Source organism: Protobothrops mucrosquamatus, unplaced genomic scaffold (assembly GCF_001527695.2).
Source record: "Protobothrops mucrosquamatus isolate PMUCROS unplaced genomic scaffold, P.Mucros_1.0 scaffold462, whole genome shotgun sequence".
In the NCBI taxonomy this organism is placed as follows: Eukaryota; Metazoa; Chordata; class Lepidosauria; order Squamata; family Viperidae; genus Protobothrops; species Protobothrops mucrosquamatus.
The window spans coordinates 31,619-56,716 of NW_015386783.1; the positions used below are offsets into that span (position 1 = coordinate 31,619).

At 45.5% G+C, this 25,098-nt stretch overlaps 1 protein-coding gene across 1 annotated transcript in view; it reads left to right on the top strand.

Moving 5' to 3' along the window:
- Positions 1-181: 181 nt before the first annotated feature.
- The window catches only part of CNNM4 (cyclin and CBS domain divalent metal cation transport mediator 4), a 43,026-nt gene continuing 18,109 nt past the window's right edge, over positions 182-25,098 (top strand). The window contains exon 1 of the mRNA XM_015816520.1: positions 182-1,640. Within this exon, the coding sequence (XP_015672006.1) occupies positions 182-1,640 (1,459 nt within the window). The remainder of the gene's footprint in view (positions 1,641-25,098) is intronic.

Here is a 25,098-nt window from a genome sequence, read left to right on the forward strand (position 1 = left end):
CCCCCCCCCTCTCTTCCCGGCGCCTCCTTAAGGGGCGCCCCCGAGGCGGGAGGGGCAGGGGGCGTGGCGCATGCAAAGGAGCCGAGCCCGTGACGTGCGGAAGCCCCTCCCCCTGGGCGAGCAAAAAAGTTAGCGAGCCGAGCGGCTCCGGACAAGCCGCCGCGAGCCAGGCGAGTCGAACATGGCGCTGCGCCGGGCCGGGACCCTGCACGGCTCCGGGGAGGAGGCCGGCGACGAAGCCCCGGGACCGGTCCGGGCCAGGTCGGGGCTGCCGCTGCTCCTGCTGCTCCTCCTGCTCAGCCCCGGCCGGGCTGGCGCCGCCCACGACCGTCGCGGCCCCGTGGTGCTGGGCATGCGGCTGGAGCACAGCGACCGGCCGCTGTCCGAGCAGGAGTTGGAGGAGGAGGAGGCGGGCGTGCTGCAGGTGCAGGAGGGCGCCCAGATCCTGCTGCGCCTCTACGGGCTGGGCTTGAGCGCCCGCGCCTACCAGGCGGTCTACTTCGCCGAGGTGGGCCTGCCCGGCGGCAACAACGGCAGCCGGCCCCGCGGCCCCAACGCCACCTGCCCGGAGAAGACGCAGGACTTGGTGGTGCATCCCCAGGCCGGCGAGATCCGCGCCACCTCGGCCGTGATCGGCGTGAAGGTGCAGCTGCTGCGCAAGGCCCAGCGCTCCAAGCTCTACGTCCTGTGCACCCGGAGCGATCCCGGCCAGCCCTGGCTGCGCCTGGAGGGCAAGGATGCCTTCCTGCGGGTGGTGGAGGAGAAGCAGCACCTGCTGCCCTTCTGGCTGCAGATCATCCTCATCCTGACCCTGCTGGCCTTCTCCGGCATGTTCAGTGGGCTCAACCTGGGTCTGATGGCCCTGGACCCCATGGAGCTGCGCATCGTCCAGAACTGTGGCAGCGAGAAGGAGAAGCGCTACGCCGGCAAAATCGAGCCCATCCGCCGCAAGGGCAATTATCTGCTCTGCTCGCTCCTGCTGGGCAACGTCTTGGTCAACACCACCCTCACTATCCTGCTGGATGACCTCATTGGCTCCGGGCTGGTGGCGGTCATCGCGTCCACCTCGGGCATTGTCATCTTTGGGGAGATCGTGCCCCAGGCGCTCTGCTCCCGCCACGGCCTGGCCGTGGGGGCCAACACCATCGTTCTGACCAAGATCTTCATGCTCTTGACCTTTCCCATCTCCTTCCCCATCAGCAAGATCCTAGACTTCCTGCTGGGCCAAGAAATTGGCACGGTCTACAACCGGGAGAAGCTGGTGGAGATGCTGAAGATCACCGAACCTTACAACGATCTGGTGAGGGAGGAGCTGAACATGATCCAGGGAGCGCTGGAGCTTCGGACCAAGACGGTGGAGGATGTCATGACCCCTCTTCACGACTGCTTCATGATCCACAGCGATGCCATCTTAGATTTCAACACCATGTCCGAAATCATGGAAAGCGGCTACACCCGTATACCGGTCTTTGAGGAAGAACGGTCCAACATTGTGGATATCCTGTACATCAAGGACTTGGCCTTTGTGGACCCTGATGACTGCACCACCCTCAAGACCATCACAAAGTTCTACAGCCATCCTGTCCATTTTGTCTTCCATGACACCAAGCTGGACGCCATGCTGGAGGAATTCAAAAAGGGTAAGTCGAGGTGGAGGGATGTATCAGTCTGGGCAAGGTGCCCATCCTTGGTGATTTTTGCTCTCGAGGGCGTGTTTTGCAAAGATGCAGGTTTCTTTTGCATCTCTCCAGAATGAGCGGGAGCGTGCTTTTAAATCCTGGTGGCTAGGATGCAGGTTACCTCCTTCCAGTCAAGGCTTCTAATGGAGAATGTTATGGCGAAATCCAGCAAAAGGGTCCATAGGTTCTGGAGGTCCCTAAGATACCTAGAATTCATTTGTCTCGGGGACTCTGTTCACACATTGCACTAAGCTTATCACAGCCTTTTGGGCACGTTTGACTATGGTTTTACGGAAAAGCAGCCTCTGTGGCAGATAGTTACAAACCCAGATTGACAGGAGTATAGAGCCCAGCCAACTCTGGCTTATTCAATGTGTCCTCCTTAAGCAAATAATAGCTGGAGGCGATGTGCAAACCCAATCCTCCACACATTACATATTAACAGCAGAAGCTTTTTTTTCTGGGGGGAAAAAAAGGGCCTGTAAAGGATGGCTGGGCTTCTTTCCTTGAGCAAATTTTGCAGCCTTCTCCTACAGATGTTTGTTCAGATGCAACTTCTGCTGACTTGGCAGAACAAGCAAGAGAAAAGCGGAATTGTTGGCTGGCAGTACTTGGATGTCAACATTCGTTAAGGGACTCTCCCAGCTGCTGTTCAGCAATCTAGAAGCAGGCAGATGTGTGCAATCCCTCAACGAAAAAGCGAATCCCGTTTTCCCTTTTCCAAGCAACTTTTGAAACTAGTTAATCCAGAGGTTTTCTCTTGCACGATGTGTATCTCCCACTTGCTGGAAAAGAAGGGAGCTGGTCCAGTAGAATGAAAAACGAGAAAGAAAATCCTTCCGGAATGAGATCCTTCCGGTGTAGGGCCAGATTTAATGGGTGAAGGGCCGTGAAGCTGCATCCTACTTTTGTCCAGCTGTAGATTAGAACAGTGGCAGTGCTGGAATACAGCTTGCCCTGGGTGGTTTTGCCCCAGGACAGGGTGTGAGTTTATAAACCATGTTGACTCTTTTGTTACACTTCCTTTGTTTCTAACAATGTTTCCAACTCTTCCCATAGATAGAAGGATCAGAAAACCTATGTTGCAATTCTGAAATAATGCTATTAAACCTCAGAGCCTTAAAGCTACAGTGCTACTTTTATCAGCCCAGCATTTCAAAGAATTCATAGATCTCCCACCTGGAGCAAAGAAATTCTTCTGCATAGCCCTCCTTGCTGTTATTTGTTTTCAGGAAGTTGGGACGGGAGGACTTCCCAACATCGATGTTACATCTTGATTTTAACTGAACAATATTTATTTGATTCGAAGAAACGTTGAAATAGAAAATTCCAAGGAATTTGGAAAACAACAACAAAACAAAAGACACAAAAGTATACAAGTTTTAAAAAGTGCACAAAAAAAGGAAAAAAACCCGCACTGTATATGCAGGTAGCTTTTGACATATGACCACAATCGACCCCAAAATTTATGTTGCTAAACAAGACGTTTGTTAAGTGAGTTTTGCCCCATTCTACGACCTTTCTTGCCACAGTTGTTAAGGGAATCACTGCAGTTGTCGAGTTCGTAACACGGTTGTTAAGTGAATCTGGCTTCCCCATTTGACTTTGCTTGTCAGAAGGCTGCAAAAGGGGATCAGGTGACCCCCGGGACGCTGTGACGGTGGTAAATATGAGTTGGTTGCCAAGTGCTTGGATTTTGATCACGGGGATGCTGCAAATGGCCATAAGTGTGAAAAACGGTCATAAGTCACTTTTTTCCAGTACTGTCGTAACTTTGAACAGTCACTAAACAAATCACTGTAAATCGAGGATTACCTGTACATATATTATCCCCCCCCGGGTTCAATACTGATTAAAATTCCTACAATATTAGTTCCCCCCCCCCTTGCGAAACAGCCCCACTCCATTTTTTAAAAAAAGTAGTAAATCCATTTGCAAACTCTTGACCTGTCATTTATATGCTGCTGCATCAGTGACAAAATAGTTAACAGGAAGCACAATCCTGTCTCTTGACTTTGTAGTCATTCAAGCCCGTTTGGTCTAGTGGTGAAGGCACCAAGCTGGAAAGCCGGAGAGGGGGAATTATTGCCTTGCGAAAGCCGGCTGGGTGACTTTGGGTCAACAGTCACTCCGGGCTCCCAATGTCAAGCCAGTCGGTCAATTTCTGTCGCAACCAATGGATCGACGCTTGTTTGATCTGGAAACAAAATGCAGCCTGCATTTGCGGGAAAACTTTTTTTTTTTTTTTGCAATCGTTCCCAATTACAGTGTGAAATAAGAATGCATCGTGCATATATGTAGTCCTCAACGTACGACCATCGTTGAGGTCAAAATTTCCGTTGTTAAGTGAGACATTTGTTAAGTGAGTTTTACTACCTTGCTTGCTTCCGTTGTTAAGAGAATCACTGCAGTTGATAAGTTGGCAACGTGGTGAAGTGAATCTGGCTTTCCCATTGACATTGCTTGTCAAAAAATTGCAAAGGGTGATCACAATGAGCTAATTATGAGATTATAAATCTTGGCACAACATGAGAAGCAAAAGGGAAACTAGATCATGTATAGGTGGTTCCCCTGGGCAGAAATGCCTCCCTTGTGTTGGTGGAGCATCTGACTCAAAGGTAAATGGGGTCTGATTTAGCACATTTGGGTGCAGCCAAATGCTCTGAGCATTACAACATGCTTAGCGTGGTCCGTTGGAACCAGGGTTTGAGGCCTTTGGAGAACGCCCGTATTGAATCAATCTCCGTCGTGGAGTAGGCACCAACAGGCTAAGCATGAGCAATTTTGAACATGACAATGACCCATTGGAATCAGATCCTGGGAGAACACCCATATTTCATAAATTTTCCCCAACGCGTTAACGTCAGCAGCCTGACAACGGGCACTATTTAGCATGACAATGACTTTTTCGAATCAGAACTTACAACATTCAGAGGAGCACTCCTATCTTGATTAAATTTCCCCAGTTGAGTAGATACCAATGGCCTGACCATGAGCAGTTCAAAGTCTTTCCTCTCGGGTCTTGAACTTAACTCTTCCGTTTATTCTACTTTAAACTTAATCGTATTAAACAAGTCAGATTTAATTCTGAATATTTATTTATTTGTGGGGTCTTTGGTGGTCTTTGAGCTTGGTAGGGTGTTTTTATTTTTTCTGGTGTTTCTTTACCCAACTAAGGCACCATCATCAGTGTGCCTGGTTGGGTAATGAAACATCTGCAAGAAAACCACCAAGTTCACATAGCACCAAGGAGCCCACAATTGAACTTTATTCATGTATTTATTTGGGCATTTCTTTTCTTTCTTTTTCTTTTTTCCTTTGAACCAAGCTTCATGCATGAAATTTAAATAGCAGACTGGCTACCCTCTCAGCATTGTTCACCTAGATTTGGAGATTTGCTTTTTCCCAATCTACATTTATGATTGAATATTATTTCGGTAAAGATCTTGTAATAATGGGTTCCACTAGCTGTATAGAAGGGTTTTTTTTTTAATCTAGTCCAGGGGTAGGCAACCTTGGCTCTTTTATGACTTGTGGACTTCAACTCCCAGAATTCCTGAGCCAGCATGGCTCAGCTTGGAAACCTCTCCCTTTCCCCTCAGCATGGCTGGCTCAGGAATTCTGGGAGTTGAAGTCCGCGAGTCATAAAAGAGCCAAGGTTGCCTACCCCTGATCTAGTCTAAATCTCATTCCTATCAGCCCCCAATTCTAGGAGTTGCAGAAGCAAAAATCTCGGTCAACTTTCCCCACGCCATGCATAATTTTAAAGTCCTTGATCATATCCTCCCAAGTTGCTTTTTTAAAATATAAGATTCCCAAAGATTCTAGATTTTTTTTTAGAGATGTTTATGCTCTTCTGATGATTCTGGATGCCCTAGTCTGCACTTTTCCCAGCATTGTTCCATTCTTTTTTCCCCAAAGTAGCAACCGTAACTGTACATTGTATTTCTGGCTTCAGAATGCATTACAGCATGAGCACTTTTATTTTTAACTTATACTAATGATCCCTTGCATTGATTTTTTTCATAGCTGCTACCCTCTAATATCATCATTTCATTCTAGGGCTTTGCACATAACTCAGCCACACTGAAGAAGATGTGAAGCTAAAGGGTTTTCCCCCAGCATGTAACTTATAAATTAAGCTGCAATCAGGGTGTAAGCCATCAGCACCAATAATGTGGAAGATAACATAAGTTTGGGTGCTGTTTTGGGGATACACGATAGAAAAGTGAAGGATAGGTTTGGGGAATAAGATTCTTCTTTAGAAAGAAAATTGGTAGGCAGAATTTTTGAGTGGTTTTTTTTTTTAAAGAATTCTTCAAATTGATTGATGGTTTGTAGAGCCAACAGTGGTCAGATAAAATTGCTCAAAGATGAGAAGACTATTAAGACGAGACTAAACAAATGGTTGTACGTTAAGGACTACCTGTACAATAACATACAATAATATTGTCTTCTAATCTGGTGCCTCCAGATATTTTGGACAAGCAGTGTTGGAGTTATAAGAGCTGAAATTGATAACATCTCTTACATAAGGATATATATTCTGGTTCCCAAATCTCTGCCACGGTACTCCAAAGTACTGCTGCAAACATAAGGGTGGTATGGGATTTTTTTTTTAATATTCAGGGGTTATTTGATGTTTGTTGAACACTGCAAATGACCAGCTCAGTATCTCTGCCTTTTCCTCCAAAATTTAATAGCCTGCATTATTACTGTGAGTTTACCGCTTCTGTTAAGCCCACAGTCTCAAACTGGAGTGTGTCACGCTCACTTCGGGAACTGCAGATCACTGTGAATGAAATATTTACTGAGACATCAGGGCACTTTGAGCAGGAACCTTTGGCTATAATGCTCTGAAACATCTGGCCTCAACTGACTGAGCTTGCAAGGCGATCCAGGGAAGTAAATAATTTGTAAGGTAACTTTCTGAGAGAGAAAGAAATTTGGGTTTTTGGTTTTTTTTTGCTTGGGTTGAAAACCTGGCCTGTTGAAGGGAAGCTAAAGGAAGTGATACTGGAGAAAGAAAGGTCTTGAGGAGGAACCATTGAAGGATAAGAAAGAGAGCAGAGCAGAGGTGAGACGGTATTTAGCAAGGCGCTAATTAGACAGAGCAGGAGATGCTTGCTTAAGATCAGGCAACCTGGGTTAAGGAAAAAGCAGGTTGGGAAGGTAGTTCAGGATGAGCAGGGGGTTGGACTAGATGACCTCCAAGGTCCCTTCCAACTTTATCATCATCATTATTATTATTATGGGGGAACTGGCTGAAGGTATTGCAAGAGAGCAGGTATGATCTGAAAAGCAGGCATGATCCAAGGAAATGAATGGGTGGTTAGTTGCCTCAGGTTGAAGTAAGATACAGGCAGTCCTTGACTTACGACCACAATTGAGCCTGTTGCTAAGTGAGACATTTGTTAAGTAATTTTGCCCCATTTTATGACTTTTCTTGCCACATTTGTTAAGTGCCTCACTGCCGTTGTTCAGTTAGCAACACGGTTGTTAAGTGAATCTGGCTTTCCCCATTGTTCTTGCTGGTCAAAAGGTTGCAAAAGCGGTCACATGATCCCGGGACACTGCGACCGTCATAAATACGAGTCGGTTGCCAAGCACCTGAATTTTGATCACGTGACCGTGGGGATGCCGCATTGGTCCTAAGGGTGAAAAATAAGAAGTCACTTTTTCAGTGCCGTTGTAACTTTGAATGGTCACTAAATGAACCGTTGTAAGTCAAGGACTTCCTGTACTACAAGAAAACTTGGACAGGAGCTAAGCCTTGCTGCAAGAAAGAAGGAGCCAACAAATGGTGTGGGCAAACCGAGAAGATCTAAGCCAGGGGTAGGCAACCTTGGCTCTTTTATGACTCGTGGACTTCAACTCCCAGAATTCCTGAGCCAGCCATGCTGAGGGGAAAGGGAGAGGTTTCCAAGCTGAGCCATGCTGGCTCAGGAATTCTGGGAGTTGAAGTCCACCAGTCATAAATGAGCCAAGGTTGCCTACCCCTGATCTAAGCACTGTTCCTGGATCCACTCTCCCTGTTTGGGCAACCCCAGGGCTCTCCAAACTTGGCAATTTTATAATGTCTGGACTTCATCTCCCAAAATTCCTCTCAGAATATGAAGTTGATGATGGCCAGGATCCCTGAACCACAAATATGCCAGCCGTAGTTCAATTTGCCCTGTTATGCAAACTCAGCCTTATGCATATATTGAACATACATTTATGCTTGTTCAAGAGTCTTTGGAAGGGGGGAAAAAGTCTCTCCTAATTTAGCAGTCTTTCATTTCTAGCCAGCTAGGAATTGTGGAAGGGAACCTCCAACACAGTTGAAGGGCTGTGTGTTGGAAAGCTGCGTTAGACATGAGCGGAGGAGGCAAACATTGTAATGAGTGGGTGTTGCTGGAATGCTGACAGCCCTCTTTCAAAAGGTCAGGGCTTTCATCCCATTGCAGAAGGGTTTGGGTCTTTGAAAAGAGAGACTCCTCCGACCCCTTTGGCTGCCTGAGATGATCCAGGTCACTTAACAAGCTGGTGCCAAACCTGGGATCCAAGAACACAGTTGTGTTCTCAAAACCTGCTTTTCCCAAATGGATACAGAGAACATAGTGGGAAAGGACTTTGGAGGTCTTCTAGTCCAACCCCCTGCTCAAGCAGGAGACCCTATACCAGGGGTAGGCAACCATGGCTCTTTTATGACTGGTGGACTTCAACTCCCAGAATTCCTGAGCCAGCCATGCTGAGGGGAAAGGGAGGGGTTTCCAAGCTGAGCCAGGCTAGCTCAGGAATTCTGGGAGTTGAAGTCCACGAGTCATGAGGGGGCCATAGTTCCCCCATGCTGGCTCAGGAATTCTGGGAGTTGAAGTCCACGAGTCATCAAAGAGCCGAGGTTGCCTACCCCTTCCCTATATCATTCCAGACGAGCGGCTATCCAGTCTCTTCTTAAAAGCCTCCAGTGATGGAGCACCAGCAACTTCTGAAGGCAAGCCCTTCCACTGGTTGATTGTTCTCACCGTTAGGAAGTTTCTCCTTAGTTCTAGGTGGCTTCTCTCCTCAGTTAGTTTCCATCCATTGTTTCTTGTCTTGCCTTCTGGTGCTTTGGAAAATAGGTTGACCCTTTCTTCTTTGTGGCAGCCCCTCAAATATAGGAGCACTACAAGGATAGGTAACCGTTGACTTAAACCATTCATTTAGTGACCACTTAAAGTTACAACAGCACTGAAAAAAGTGGCTTATGACCGTTGTTCATACTTATCACGGTTGCAGCATCTCCAGGGTCACGTGATCAAAATTCACACACTCAGCAACTGGCTCGTATTTATGACGGTTGCAGTATCCTAGGTCGTGGGATCCCCTTTTGCGACGCTCTGACAACAAAGTCAATGGGGGGGAAGCCAGATTCATTTAACAACCGTGTTATTAACTTAACACCTGCAGCGATTCACTTAACAACGGTGGGAAGAAAGGTTGTAAAGTGGGGCAAAACTGACTTAACAGCCGGTCTCCCTTAACAATGGAAATTTTGAGCTCAATTATGGCCGTACCTATAAGTCACGCCGGCTTAATACAGCAGTATTGTTTGAGGCAAACAATGCTTGCTTTCCCTCAGTACCCCCGAGCGACACACTGCCCATCTTTATTTAAGCTTAGTCCGGCATGTTGTGCAAACACACCATTGTGTGTTTAAAAAATAGATTACCGAGTGATTAGGATCCTGTGCTTCAGAGTTGACTCACATTCTGGAACTAATGTCCTGCAGGGAAATCTTGCGCAAGCTTTGAAAAAAAATTGAGGACAAGTTCATAGGTGAAGTGTTTGTGCAAGAGAGGTCTTGCAATCGGCACTGGATAGTTGAGGTAGGAGTGAGTCCAGACGGGGACACGCAAACAAATAGTAACTGCTCAGACTGTAGTTTGAGCCAAGTATGCCTAGCGTGGCAGATAACAATAATGCTAAAAGAGATAATGCAGAACGTACACAGAGATGTTTCTCCCTCTTCACGTGTGTGCAGGTCACACAGGGACACGAGTTCCTGCCAATTTGCAGTCTAATTTTTGGATAATCCCAGCACTTGTTTTTAAATTAAGTACTCGTATTTTCAGAATGTATCTCCAGCTGCTTTTCAGGGAGGGAAAGGAGGGAAGGAAGGAAGGAAGGAAGGAAGGAAGGAAGGAAGGAAGGAAGGAAAAATAATCTTGCAAAACTCTTCTAGATTTTGTGACACATTGGATTATTATTATTATTATTATTATTATTATTATTATTATTATTATTATTATTATTATTATTATTATTATTATTATTATTTATTAAATTTATATCCCGCCCTTCTCCTTGCGGACTCAGGGCGGCTGACAATCAATTAAAAATACATAAATAACAATTACAAAGTTAAAATTAATTAAAAAGAAATATTTCAATGTTTGTCCAATTAAAATATAATTAAAACCCCTCTAAAAATTGCCCTAGGCCAGTCCCGCTTGTTGAAATAGCCATGTCTTAAGGGCGCGGCGGAAGGAAGGGAGATTGTACCGGAAGTGATGGACCTACAGCATAATGAATCCAACTGTTTTTTCAATTCTTTCTGGGAAGGTTGGGCATTCTAGCTGACCATCACTGGAAGGTGCTGAGTTGGAAAAAGCTAGATTTTAAGAGTGTGTAATTTTAATTTAGGGAGGTTCCCTTTATGGATACCGTCATTCACACTGTTCCACCACTAGATGGCATTAGATTAAGTTCAGAGTTCCTGGGTACTGTTTGCTAGTGCCATAAATTGGAAACTGGTTAGCGTCCTGCCTATTGGGGGGGTGCCCAGAGGAGCATTTGACTTGAATTTCTCCAAATGACCTAGGCCAACTATCAGAAAGAAACTCAAAGGATCCTTTCCCCCAGGATTCACCCTATTTTGTGCCTTTGGGAAAAATTCAGGGCTGGTGCCAAATTATTTGGCAGCTGCCTAAAACAAAACGGGATCCTTTTTGGAGCACCATTCTTACAGAAACCCTGTAAGCAAAATATAAACGAGAAGATGGAGCTACAAGAATTCCAACGTCCTAAAAACTGGATCATTTCTCATCAAGAACGACCCTCTGTGCTTTCAGGTAGAGACTGCCTGTTTTTTTTTTAATGCAGGTAGTCCTCGACTTACAACAGTTCATTTAGTGACCGTTCAAAGTTACAACAGCACGGAAAAAAGTGACTTACCACCTTTTTCCACATTTACAACCATTGCAGCATCCCCCGTGGTCACGTGATCAAAATTCGGCTGCTTGGCAACTGACTCGTATTTATGACAGTTGTAATGTCTTGGGGGTCACGTGATCCCCTTTTGTGACCTGGCAAGCCAAGTCGATAGGGAATTGTACAGATTCACTTAATAACCGTGTTACTAACTTAAAAAAATGCCGTGATGCACTTAACAACTGAGGCAGGAAAGGTCATAAAATGGGGCAAAATTCACTTAACACCATCTCACTTGGCAACAGAAATTTTAATAATAATAATAATAATAATAATAATAATAATAATAATAATAATAATAATAATACAGTTGGAAGGGACCTTGGAGGTCATCTAGTCCAACCCCCTGCTCAGGCAGGAAACCCTATACCATTTCAGACAAATGGCTGTCCAGTCTCTTCTTGAAAACATCCACTGTTGGAGCATTTACCGCTTCTGGAGGCAAGTAGTTCCACTAGTTAATTGTTCCAACTGCCAGGAAGTTTCTCCTTAGTTCTAGATCTAGGTTGTTTCTCTCCTTGATGAGTTTCCATCTGTTGCTTCTTGTCCTGCCTTTAGGTGCTTTGGAGAATAGCTTGACTCCCTCTTCTTTGGGGCAGCCCCTGAGATATTGGAAGACTGCTATCATGTCCCCCCTCATCCTTCTCTTCATTAAACTGGACATACCCAATTCCAACAACCGTTCCTTATATGTTTTAGCCTCCAGTCCCCTAATCATCTTTGTTGCTCTTCTCTGTACTCTTTCTAGAGTCTCAACTTCTTTTTTACATCGTGGTGACCAAAACTGGATGCAGTATTCCAAATATGGCCTTACTAAGGCATTGTAAAGTGGTATTAATACTTGATTGTGATCTTGATTCTATCCCTCTGTTAATGCAGCCAAACACTGTGTTGGCTTTTTTGGTAGCTGCAGCACACGGCTGGCTCATATCTAAGTGATTTTGTGCTCACTTGTTGTATGTAGTCTCTCTGTGATCTGATAGGTCTTTCTTTGCCCTAATAATGGAGATGCTTGCAATGGCTTGTTTGCCTAACCATCTCCTGGATCTTGGTCAACATGTGAACCAACTTTTACATTGCAACGTTGGCAGACACTGAAAGGCCCTTTTAGATGGGAGCCACCCTAGCTATCCTAACCTGGATTTAAATATTGTCTGGGAAAGAGACAAAGCTGCTGCTTTGGCCCAACCCAGTCAGATCCAAGAGAAGCTAGCTAGACCAGTCCCTCAACCCAATTGTTAAGCCTTCCATGATGCTTGGACCCAAGGATTTTCTCACCCTACTTAGGGCCATCGGTGTCTTGCTGTAATCTCCTTGAGAAGACATTTTTTAAAAATCAGAATAACAGACTTGGAAGGGACCTTGGAGGTCTTCTAGTCTAACTACTCTACTCAGGCAGGAAACCCTATATACCATTTCAGACAAATAGCAATAGCACTTAGACTTACATACCGCTTCACAGTGCTTTACAGCCCCCCCCTAAGCGGTTTACAGAATCAGCCTCTTGCCCCCAACAATCTGAGTCATCATTTTACCCACCTCGGAAGGATGGAAGGCTGAGTCAACCTTGAGCTGGTCAGAATCGAACTGCTGGCAGCAGAAGTAGCCTGCAGTACCACATTCTAACTACTGTGCCACCAGGGCTCAAGTAGTTGTCCAGTCTCTTCTTAAAAACCTCCAGCAAAAATCAGAGGGATGTATACTGCCTTGAGCTCTTTGGAAGTTCTGTAGGCTAAGAATAAGTAAATGAGGGTGGGGGGAAAGATCATAATATGCTTAGGGAGAATCTTTTCCTGTTTCTCCTGTGGTTGGAAGATTATGGCTGAAAATAGACTTGACCCTATTGGTTGAATTCACCACTTCTTAGTGGCAGTGGTTTTCAATTTAAATTTAAAGTCCTGGGCCTAAATCAATACTTTTTTTTTGAAAAGGCTCTTTCCTTCACCCTAAGCTTTCTCCTCACATGTCTCCCATTCTTTTTTTCACAACCTTAACATCAGAAGAAGTTTTTCCAACTATATTGCCTCTTCTTTTGATTGCAACTCCTTCAGCATTCAAGCATCAAGGGCCAAAAGGGTTGGCCAGCATAATATTGGGCTTGTTTCAGCCTTTCCCCCTGCCAGGACGGGGAGATATCTGTTCACTTGAGAAGATTTGTGGTCCAGGAAGTTAAGAGATGCTCAGCTTAAAGAGCTTATGTGGTTGGGGCCACATGGAGCCTTTGTATTATTCCATCAATCTCTGTGTCTTTGGGAGGAGCAGTTGTGCACTCAAGTAGGTCTTTGTTCCAGAACCTGTTTGCTTAAGGTTGTGTCCCTTGTAACTGTAGCCCTGTGAGTACACACACACACACACACACACACACACACACACACACACACATACTTCTTAGAAGGACTACCTGTCATTTGGCTCTCTGCGACAAACATGGATGCTTCCGAGCTGGGATAACTTAGAACATAGCACCTAGAATCATAGGGCTGGAAGGATCTTATAGATCTTCTAGTCCAATCCTCCGTCCAAGGCAGAAGATCTTATTGCATTGGACAAATGTTTGTCCAATCTTTTCTTGAAGACCTCCAATGATAGACCACCCACAGTTTCTGGTGGCAAGCCATCCCACTGATTAATTGTTCCATCAGGAAATTTCTCCTTAGTTTTAGATTGGGTCTCAAGATAGAATGGCATAGAGTTCTTTATTGGCCAAGTGTGATTGGACACACAAGGGATTTGTCTCTAGTGCATAAGCTCTCAGCGTACGTACAAGCAACAAATGATACATGATCATAATCGTATAATACAATCGTAAATCATACAACACCCAGCGATAGTCATAAGATGCTAAATAAGCAGTCAACATAAATCATAAGATATAGACAACAAAGCGCTAGTCATAAGATGCTAAAGGAATAGGTTTAGAAAGATGAGAAGGATAATAGTAATACAGACCTACTACATGGTTTTGATCTTAATTTAGGGATTTTTTACCCCTTACTTCTTGTCCTGCTCTCAGATGGGGCACCAACCGGAAAACAACATTCCTGTTCCCAACCAGAAATATTCCAGATGTTTTGGATTCCCAGGCCCAATATTCTCTAGCCAGCATGGCTTTTAGGCAGCTGTTTTTCCCTACGCAGAGTTCTTGGTTGTTCATGGATCACCCTACAACTCCTAGTTTGCCATTCTTAACCGGACGTCATCCACTTGTACAGCTCCTCCGATGGACTGCTTTGTTGTGTTGTTGTTCCCCAGTGGATGTATACAGGTAGTCCTGGACGTCTGACCACAATTGAGTCCAGAATTTATGCTGCTAAGTGAAAAAATGGTTAAGTGAGTTTTGCCCCATTTTACGACTTTTCTTGCCCCAGTTGTTAAGTGAATCACTGCCGTTGATAAGTTAGTGACACGGTTGTTAAGTGAGTCTGGCTTCCCCCATTGATGTTGCTGGTCAGAAAACCACAAAGGGCGATCACATGATCCTGGGACACTGCAGCCGTCATAAATGCGAGTCAGTTGCCAATCGTCTTGAATTTTGATGACAGGACCGTGAGATGCTGCAACAGTCCTACCTGTGAAAAATGGTCATAAGCCACTTTTTTCAGTGCTGTTGTAACGTCAAACGGTCACTAAATGAACTGTCGTAAGGCGAGGACTACTGGTATTTCCCATAAATTCACAGCACGACCTTTCTTGTGCTTGCAGGTCAGGGAAGGCATCATAGAGTTGCCATTTCTAGGCTGCCCAGACCTGATCATCATCAGATGGCAGCAAAGAGACAATGACCTAGACCAGGGATAGGCAACCTTGGCTCTTTCATGACTCATGGACTTCAACTCCCAGAATTCCTGAGCCAGCCATGCTGAGGGGAAAGGGAGAGGTTTCCCAGCTGAGCCATGCTGGCTCAGGAATTCTGGGAGTTGAAGTCCACGAATCATGAAGGGGCCAAAGTTTCCCTCATGCTGGCTCAGGAATTCTGGGAGTTGAAGTCCACGAGTCATAAAAGAGCCAAGTTGCCGATTCAATTACGGTCATAAGTCTAGAACTACATGTAATAGAAATCAATCATGGCGATCATTGATTTAGGATTTTTGTCTTTTCTTTTTTTTTAAGAGGTAGAATCTGATAAGCCTATTTAGCTGATGTCTAGAACCCCAGAACTAAAATCTGAGCTTGTCAAGAGATTAAAATGGGCCAGCTGTTTTTCTTGCCACTGTAGGGCAATCCGATTTTTGTTGGAAAGAAGTTGAAACATCTCTTGGGGGGCAAGAATATAATGGCTGATTAATGGCAGGATTAGTGCAAGTGGCACTCTGTTCTTTTCCTGCTAATCCAGGGGAGAAGCAACCTAGAACTAAAGGAGAAATTTCCTAACGGTGAGAAACCAGTGGAACGGCTCGCCTTCAGAAGTTGTGGGTGCTCCAACACTGCAGATTTTAAAGAAGAGATTGGACAGCCATTTGTCCAAAATGGTGTAGCATCTCCTGCTCGGTCAGAGGTTGGACTAGATGGCCTCCAAGGTTTCCTTCCAACTCTGTTATTCTGTGTTTTATGGCATGCTCTCTGCCTTGAACTGCTCCACATACTTTTGGTGAGGACAACGTTAGCAAAGTTCTTTCGATCGGATTATGAAACCTGTTCATGCGGTTTTTGTTTGCTTTCACTGTAAACTGGTCCAGTTTATTACCTTCCAGATCTCTTGGGGTGAGATTCCCATCATAGAACATAGGATAATAGAGTTGTGAAGGTCCTTGGAGGTCTTCTAGTCCAACCCCCTGCTTGAACAGGAGGCCCGATACCATTTCAGATAAATGGTTGCCCAGTCTCTTCTTAACCAACACACAATCTTGAAAGCTGTCCGCAAACGTTAGCTCCAAGAGGTGGACTGGGGAGTGTGTATATTTTAAAAATCTAGGATGTGATGGAAAGAGCTGTGGTTCTGATTGGCGGCCAATGCATTTCTTCCCAGTGTTTCGTGATGGGTTTGCTTGGGTTTCAGCCCAGTCATTGAGGTTTGTAAACTTCTGATTTATGGCAGTGAGCATTCTTTTTTGTTGAGTTGGACAACCACACTTAGCTTTCAGGTAGCTTGTGGTGAGTTCTCTTCCAGCGAGTGAATTTGATTTCATGATGAAAGTTATCTTTCTGGATTAACCTTCCCTCCACCCATCACACTAGCAGTCATTACTCAGTGGCAAATTTGGGGAGAAGCTCCCGTTTCCTGCCCACCCAAGATTTTGAGGCGGCTACCTCTAGCTCAGTGTGTGTGAATCGGCACTGTAGTTTAGTCATCAAACCATGATTTAGTTCGGTGCCCCTGAACCGAATGGATTGCCAAGTTTCTTGATGCCAGGACAATCCCTTAAATGGAAGGTGAGTTTCGATTTACGTATCTGAACTGAGATCACCGTCCTACTACAGGTACAAAGCATACCTTGCCACCCCCAAATGTTCTTAACTTCAGCAGCCCACTTTTGGAGGAAAGTTGATTGTTGTTGTTGTTTTAAGTGTTGCTACACACTTTGGAATCTGAAATCCTTGCTAATCTACGGAGATCTCCTGCTGTGATCCGTAAGAGCTGCTCCTCCCTCACCTGTCCTCTACCCCAGCGGTTCCCAACCTGGGCAACTTTAAGATGTCTGCACTTCTACTCCCAGAATTCCACAGCCAGCATCTTGTGTTTTTTCCAAATTAAAAAAACGATTCTGGGGGGGTTGAAGCCCACATATCTTAAAGCTGCCAAAATTGGGAACCGCTCCTCTATTCATCCCGATCCGGCCTTTACCAAAGCAGGAAGTCCATTGATTTATCATCAATTATTTACCCGCCACTCTTCTGATCCTAGGTAGTTTACAATATATGAGAGAAAACATCAGTGAATCATAAAATCAATGCCTAAATCCAATAATAAACAAAGCAGGGAGGCTATAAATAAAACCCATCGCTATTTTCAGACAGAAGCCTGTGATCTTCTGAAACATCTAGGTAGGTGAATGTTTAATTTCAAAGAAGACAAGGTCTTCCAGATGGAGGGGTTACCCTTAAAAAAGTCAACCTCTGGGGTTACCCCCTTCCCCAATTTCCCCCTGGATGGAAGAAGCCCCTGTCTTGTATTGTGAACGTGGGGAAGGTTCTGTGTGAAAAAGGGGATTGGGAAGGAGACAGTTGCAAGCAAACAATTTCTACTCCTTAGCAAAGAAGAAGACTAAAACTCTCAGGTTACATTGCCACAACCCTTTAAGGCAAGCCAAACAAATAATATTAGAGCCTGGGAAACGTGTCAAAACCAATCAGAGGAGCAATCCACGGTTTAATAAATGTTGTGAGCCTCCCTTCAGAAAGATAGCTCCCCTCTGTTTTTAACTCTCAGAGAGAGCTAGAAAAGGGAGAAAGCAAAAATATAACAATAATTACTGCTGTGTGCAATTGTTTGTTTGTCTGCTGATGGGATTTCTGGCTGAGCTTTTTAAAAATAGATCGCTTTTTCTTACTCAGATGTAGCTGTAGAAGAAAATCAGATAGTGGAATGCAAAGGTTCTCAAAACTATAGGCCAGGGGGAGGCAACCTTGGCTCAGGAATTCTGGGAATTGAAGTCCACGAGTCATAAAAGAGCCAAGGTTGCCTACCCTTGCTATAGGTCATTTAATGTATGGTCATGTTACGTCAGCCAGGAGACTACGGTGTCTTCTTCCATCGTCACTTGTGGCGTTGAAGTCCACAAGTCATAAAAGAGCCAAGTTTCCCCATCCCTGGTTCAGCCAGTGAATGTGCAACATTCTGTATGGGCACATCTCCTTCTGTTAGCATGCAGGCACACAGCCCCGGGGGGGCGGAGGGGGCGCAAGAAGTGATGTGTACACGGGGTGAAGACCCAGCCGTATAAAATTAAAGACTCTTTTTGCATAGCTTGCTCATTGACGATTACGTGAACCATGGCTTATGTCAGTGGTGGCGAACCTATGGCACGGGTGCCAGAGGCGGCGCTCAGAGCCCTCTCTGTGGGTACGCGCGCCGTCGCCCCAGTCCTAGGCCTTCAGCTGGGTTTTATAAAACCTTTTCGCTTTAGGCCTCCGCTGCCCTGTGCAAAAAAAAAAAAGGTTCAATCAGTCAATTTCAACTTCTCGCAGGAAAAAAAAAGATCTTGCAAAGTTGGAATTGACTGATTGAACTTTTTAGTCCCACCCAGTCTGCCGTTACCACCGCAGCCACAGCCACCCAATGGGCCACACCCGCCCGGCACTCGACGATGCATAAGTGGGTTTTAGGTTGCAGTTTGGGCACTCGGTCTCTAAAAGGTTCACCATCACTGGCTTATGTAAATTAACCCGGCTCTTAGGTTTGCAAGCTACTTTGAACCAGAAGCTAACCACACTGGCTGAGTCCGCATAACATACAGAGCCACTAAATAGTTAACTCTGCTTTAATTCAGCATGTTGGGTCAACGCAACCCAAAAGAAAGCCACAAAGTTCCTTTGCTCTGCAACTGTTCCGGCTTGGTGTGACCTTCCTAGAAGATTAATGTCTGCTTTGCCATCAGCCAGCCATTAGTCACCCCTATAAAGGATCAGCCGTACTGTGCTGAAAGTGGGGGCCCGGCCAGCTTCCGTTGGCATCATCGCATCGACGTGGGAAATTGCCTGATTCCAGATCATCCCATTGAATCTTGCAGATGTTTTCTGAGTGATCTGTGGCCTGCTTGTTCCTACTTGCCCCTTTCCAACTTCTGGAAAAAATCCTTCTGGAGAGATTCTTGGCAGAGGGCGATACAGGTAGTCCTCGAATTATGATCGCAGTTGAGTCCCAAATTTATGTTGCTAAGTGAAACATTGGTTGAGTGAGCTTTGCCCCATTTTACGGCCTGTCTTGCCACAGTTCTTAAGCGAATCACTGCAGTTGTTAAGTTAGTAAACACGGTTGTTAAGTGAATCTGGCTCCCCCCGTTGACTTTGCTTCGCAGAAGGTCACAGAGAGTGATCATGTGACCCTGGGACCCAGCAACGGTCGTAAAGATGAGCCAGTTGCTAACCATCTGAATTATTATCACATAGCCATGGGGATGTAAGTGTGAAAAACGGTCATAAGCCACTCTTTTCAGTGCCATTGTAATGGTTGCTAAACCAACTGTTGTTAAGTCGAGGGCTTACCTGTACAGATACAAGAGCTAAGGTAAGTCTGGTCAGGATGGAAATAAATGTCAATAAAGCCTCTTTCCCAGCTCAGATTGTTGGCTTATTTCACCTGCTGTGCCCCACCCTAAGCTTGGTCCTCTTACCTGCAATTCATTGTTTTTTCCCCACTCAAAACTATTCTGCTCTTACCTGCTTTTCAAGTTCAGGTCTTTGCACTCCTGGGTTAGAAGGCAATCCTGGTGTGTTTGAGTATCCAGGTGGTGCTGCTGGTGGTAGTGGGGACATAAGCCTGATAGACAAGTGTGTGGGAAGGAGGCTGGAGTATGTTGTTCCTTCCTTTTTAAAAATAGACACAGCACAGTTCCAGCAAGCTCAGTGCATCAGATTGATCCATCAGATTGGATCGCATGCACTTTGTTGACCTTTCTTCTTCTTCTCCTGACTCTTGCATCTGATCCTGATAACTTTAATCTCCCTGTTGAAGGATGGAGATTTTTTACTTTCTAAGTCCTCTTGCTAAAGTCTTGCAATTGTCCAGCCCTGGACTCCAAACTCAAACTCAAGAGCAGTTGTTAGAACCAAAGAAGCCTCTTGGATGAGAAGCGAAATGTTTTCAAAGAAAAAAAACAGAAACAAGAAAGTCCAGTTGCCTTTTGGAAAAGCACCTTTGGGGGCAACCATGACCTGGATGACTGAGAATCTCCATAGACGAACTCAAAAACAGTGTTAAAACTGTAGCTTCGCTCTCTCACCTGTACACCACCCCATGAACTGAACTGAACTGAACACAGGCAGACTTGTGGAAAGCGTCACCCTACAAATAAAACCCCACATTTCTGATCTAGGAGTTCCTGGCAGACAAGCGACCCTTGCTTGGTGCCCTGTTTGGAGCTGCCTGATGCCAGGGGTTACTTCCATCCACAATGTGGCTTTTTCCAGATGTGTGCAGAGCAGCCTCAGGCTGGAACCGAGCGTCAGTGAGCAATATTTTGTGTGCATGTTGTCTTAGGCTTCCATTACTTACCAAAAAACAGTTTGGTCTAGTGGTGAAGGCACCAAACAGGAGACCGTGAATTCAAGTCCAGCCTTGGGCATGAAAGCCAACTGGATGACCTTGGGCCAATCACCAGGAGATGGTGAGTTCTAGTCCTAGCTTAGGCATGAAAGCCAACTGGATGACCTTGGGCCAATCACCAGGAGATGGTGAGTTCTAGTCCTAGCTTAGGCATGAAAGTCTGCTGGTTGACCTTGAGCCAATCACCAGGAGATGGTGAGTTCTAGTCCTAGCTTAAGCATGAAAGCCAACTGGATGACCTAGGGCCAATCACCAGGAGATGGTGAATTCTAGTCCTAGCTTAAGCATGAAAGTCTGCTGGTTGACCTTGGGCCAATCACCAGGAGATGGTGAATTCTAGTTCCATCTTAGCCCTGAAAGCCCGCTGGGTGACTTTTGAGCCAGTCACTCTCAGCCCAAGCCACCTCACAGAGTTGTTGTTGTGCGGAAAATAAATGGAGGAAGGCTTGTTGGATATTTTCGTCTGCCTTGGATTGTTTGTAAAAATAATAAAGGCAGGATACAAATAAATAAATAAAGTAAAAACACTTCCCCAGATTGTGCTATAAACAACAGCGAAGGCTCTCCTGATTATCTGCACCGTGTTAAAACCACCTTTAAAGCATATGAGATTACGTCAGAGGAACAAGATGGGCTAGGTACTTTTTTTTTAGTATATGTCTTTGTTTTTATTTGATCTTGCTATTGTTAGCTGCCCGGGGTGGTTTATTTGAGACGGAGAGCCGCATCAATTGACTAACTGAGTAAATATGTGGTTGAGGTTGGCAAGATGGCGTCTCTCCCCCTAGACTCCTTGAGCTCAGGGTGATTCATCCTCAATGTGGCGTGTTTTGTAGGAGAGAGAAGATGTACAGGCGGTCCTTGACTTACAGCCATTCATTTAGTGATCATTTGAAGTTGCAACAGCCGTGGGAAAAGTGACTTACGACCGTTTTTCATGCTTGCAACTGTTGCAGCATCTCCACGGTCACGTGATCAAAATGAGGGCAACTGGCATGTGCTTATGACTGTTGCACTGTCCCGGAGTCACGTAATCGCCATTTGCAAACTTCCCAGGTGGCTTCTGACAAGCAAAGCCAATGGGGGAAGCCAGCTTCATATAATAACTGCAGTTATTTCCCTCTTTCCCACTTCCTTCCTTCCGAGGTCTGAGGGGTAGTGACCTATCCACGGTCACCCAACTGTGCCCAAGGACTAGAACTCACCGTCTCCCGGTTTGTAGCCTGGCCAGCATCTAGAAAATGTCAGCGATGTCCATTGGCAGATTAGCCATTGATCTGTCGCTCTAGGGTCAAAGGTGCTTTCCTTCAGAATTTGCCTTAACCCCAAAACCCCAAACAATAAAAAAAGTTTTTCCACAGGTGGGGCATGGTCCTGACAACCTTTGACATCCCGGTTAGCAAATGAGAAGGCGTTGCATTTGGTTTCAACAAGCCTGTGGGTGGTTGGCATTCTTCACAAAATAACTGTGGTCTTCAAGGTCCTTATTTACATTCGTTTGCTATTTATTTTCAGTTGCATGTGTGATCTTGTGTAGCCCCGCACCTCCGTGGACTGAGCTTCATTCCCTTGATTGGGATCTGAATCAATCTGAGGCTTGTTTCCAGTCCCTTTGACTCATCTCAAAGTCAGGTTGTTTGTACCTCGTCTGCCCTTACCTGTCTAAAAATAGTTTTTTAATAGAATCTCCCTCGCTTGTTTATTTTTGTAGAGGAAAGGCTGGCTCTTGCACTGACCCAGCTAAAGGATGTGGGATGAGATCCCCCTTCACGCAGTCAGCCGGTGTGCGAATTTCTAGTTTCAAACCTGCATTTTAAATATATTTGCAAATAGACTGGTCCGGAGCCACCAGATCCAGGATTTTATCATACGTGGCTGGAGTGCTTCCGCAAAGTTTTCCTTGACCCTGAGGGTGGGAAATGACCCTTCTAGAGGAGGTTGAACATGACATTTGTCCTTGTGCCAAAAGGCTGGGGTGAGTCAGCTCCTTGCTGAGTCAAAACAAGGGGGTGACTTCCTATTTGCAATTTGCCTTACTTCACCTTTGCCCTCAGCCCGGAGCAGTGGTGCAGTTATGGCACATTGCCTCCAGGAATTAATATGCACGTACTGCAGGGTTTCTTAGAACTGTGGGCTGCTTTTATTGTTGGGCAAGGGCAGGGGTAGGCAGCCTCAGCTCTTTTATCACTCATGGACTTCAACTCCCAGAAGTCCTGGGAGTTGAAGTCCATGAGTCATAAAAGAGCCGAGGTTGCCTACCCCTGGGCAAGGGGAATAATCTCTTGGTTGTTTTGCTACATGCAAAACAGACATTTGACCTGAAATCTTGCAGGGAAGTAGGCAGAAAAGATGTGGAGAGGCTAGAAAGGGTGCAGAGAAGAGCAACCAAGATGATTAAAGGTCTGGAAGCAGTGGTGGGATTCAGCCAGAAAACCTGACTTCCCCCATTGACTTGGCTTGTCGAAAGCTGGCTGGGAATAGCAATAGCACCTAGACTTTTGTACCGCTTCACAGTGCTTTACCGCCCTCTCTAAGCGGTTTACAGAGTCAGCCTATTGCCCCCAACAATCTGGGTCCTCATTTTACCGACCTCGGTAAAACGGAAGGCTGGGTCAACCTTGAGTCGGTGAGAATCGAACTGCCAAACTGCTGGCAGCCGGGAGTCAGCAGAAGTAGCCTGCAGTACTGCCTTCTAACCACTGCGCTCACCACGGAAGATTGCAAAGGATGATCACAAGATCTCGAGGCAGTGCAACCCTCATAAATACATTTATTGCCAAGAGTGACCATGGGGATGCTGCAGCTGTCATATGAAAACCAGTCAGGGGTCACTTACTTCAGTCCCGTTGTAACTTTCAACAGTCACTAAACAGATCGTTGTAAGTCAAGGACTACCTGTATCAACATGCAACGGCCTAAGGCAGGGGTAGGCAACCTTGGCTCTTTTATGACTCGTGGACTTCAACTCCCAGAATTCCTGAGCCAGCATGAGGGAAACTTTGGCCCCTTCATGACTCGTGGACTTCAACTCCCAGAATTCCTGAGCCAGCATGGCTCAGCATGGAAACTTCTCCATTTCTCCTCAGCGTGGCTGGCTGAGGAATTCTGGGAGTTGAAGTCCACGAGTCATAAAAAGAGCCAAGGTTGCCTATCCCTGGCCTAAGGCTTTCCTGTTTAGAGAGCCCGGGGTGTCCTTCCCCAGTATAGTTTTTACCTCTCAGAATTCCCCAGTCAATATGGCTGTTGCTGAGAATTCTGGGAGTTGAGGCTCAAGCCTTTGTGGGAACTAGATCTCTAGCCCAACATCCCCAGCTCAATGTCTTCCAAATGAGATGCTCTGCACTTGCCATCATCTTTTGGCAACTTAGGTCAGCAGGGCTGGTGAGAATTGAATTCTTCTGCGGTTCTAGACTCTTGGTAAGTTCTCCATCTTTGTTTCTTTTAGAAAAAGAGATTTGGAACAAAGAAGAGGGGGGGTCCACTTATTTCCCAAAGCACCACAAGGCAAGGCAAGAAACAATGGATGGAAACTAATCCAGGAGAGAAGCAACCTGGAATTAAGGACCAACTTCCTAACCGTGAGAACAATTAACCAGTGGAAGGTCTTGTCTTTAGAAGTTATGAGTGCTCCATCACTGGAGGTTTTTAAGAAGAGACTGGACAGCCATTTGTCTGAAATGGTACAGGGTCTCCTGTCTGAGCAGGGGGTTGGACTAGAAGACCTCCAAGGTCCCTTCCAGCTCTATTCTGATTAATACCTTTATTGCTGTTTCACTATCAAGCTTGCAGCACTTAAGCGTGAGGGCTAAGTCCATCTTCACCGCCAGGATTTATTTGGAGACGCAAAGCCTAGCATCTTGCGGATGGGTTAACGATGGCTCTGTGGCCTGCAAGAGCTTGCTCATCAAGTGAGGTCATCCTTGCCTATTTTTGGATCCAGAGTTTGTGTTACCTAATCCGCTTCGGATACGGTTGTCTGGGATCCCGAGGAGGATGCGAGCGGAAACAGAACACCGCCCTGAGACACATCAGACAGCTAAAGTCCCCAGCAAGAGACTTGTATCAGCTGCAAAGCTGAGAAAATTAAAAAGGAGGTTAGACCACAGGAGACCTCTGTGGTTCTTCAGAACTTGGGTTTAGCATGTCCTCATAATTTGCTGCTGGGCTCATGGAATCATAACATCTTTGAGTGCTTAATCTTAACTCTTGAGTTCCGGCTCCTCTTTGGAGAAGGAATGCCTATTAAAAGTCTCCTGATACCAATAAAGGAGAGAATATTTGTAGCTCACAGTTGAAATGAGGAGTCCTTGATGCTGTCAGAGCTCGCTTGTTTTCTTGCAGACATTTCATTACCAAACTAGGTAACATCATCAGTGCTAGACGTTTTGGGTTATGAAAAGGTAGACCAAACCCCATTCATAGACCATCCCCAGCTTGTAGACCAAGCCCCACTCGTAGACCAAACTCTACTCGTAGACCAAACCCCACACTCTTCTAGCACTGATAATGTTACCTAGTTTAGGTTATGAAAAGTCTGCAAGAAAACAACCAAGTTCACAAAAGCACCAAGGACCTCTCCATATCTCCTGACCATTGCTGTCCAACCTAGACTTGATGACATCCAAGATCTCGCCTCTGTCAAAGGGCTCCTGCCGTTAGACCTGGACTTAAGACATTTGACTGGAATCTGATTCCCAGCAAGCACCTTCCCCTATTTGGTAGTTGTCACCTAAATTTTGCTTTTGTTGCACTAGATTTGTGTTTAACACGTAGGACTCCCAGGATCATTATGAGTAAGTGTGGCTTTCATAAATTTGACTTCTAACAAATAAATCTGTGTCCTCTACTTCTCAGGGCTAAAGAGTAGAACAGAACAGAATAACAAGAGTTGGAAGGGACCTTGGAGGTCTTCTATACCAACCCACTGCTCAAGCAGGAAACCCTGCACCATTTCAGACAGATGGTTGTTTAATCTGTTCTTAA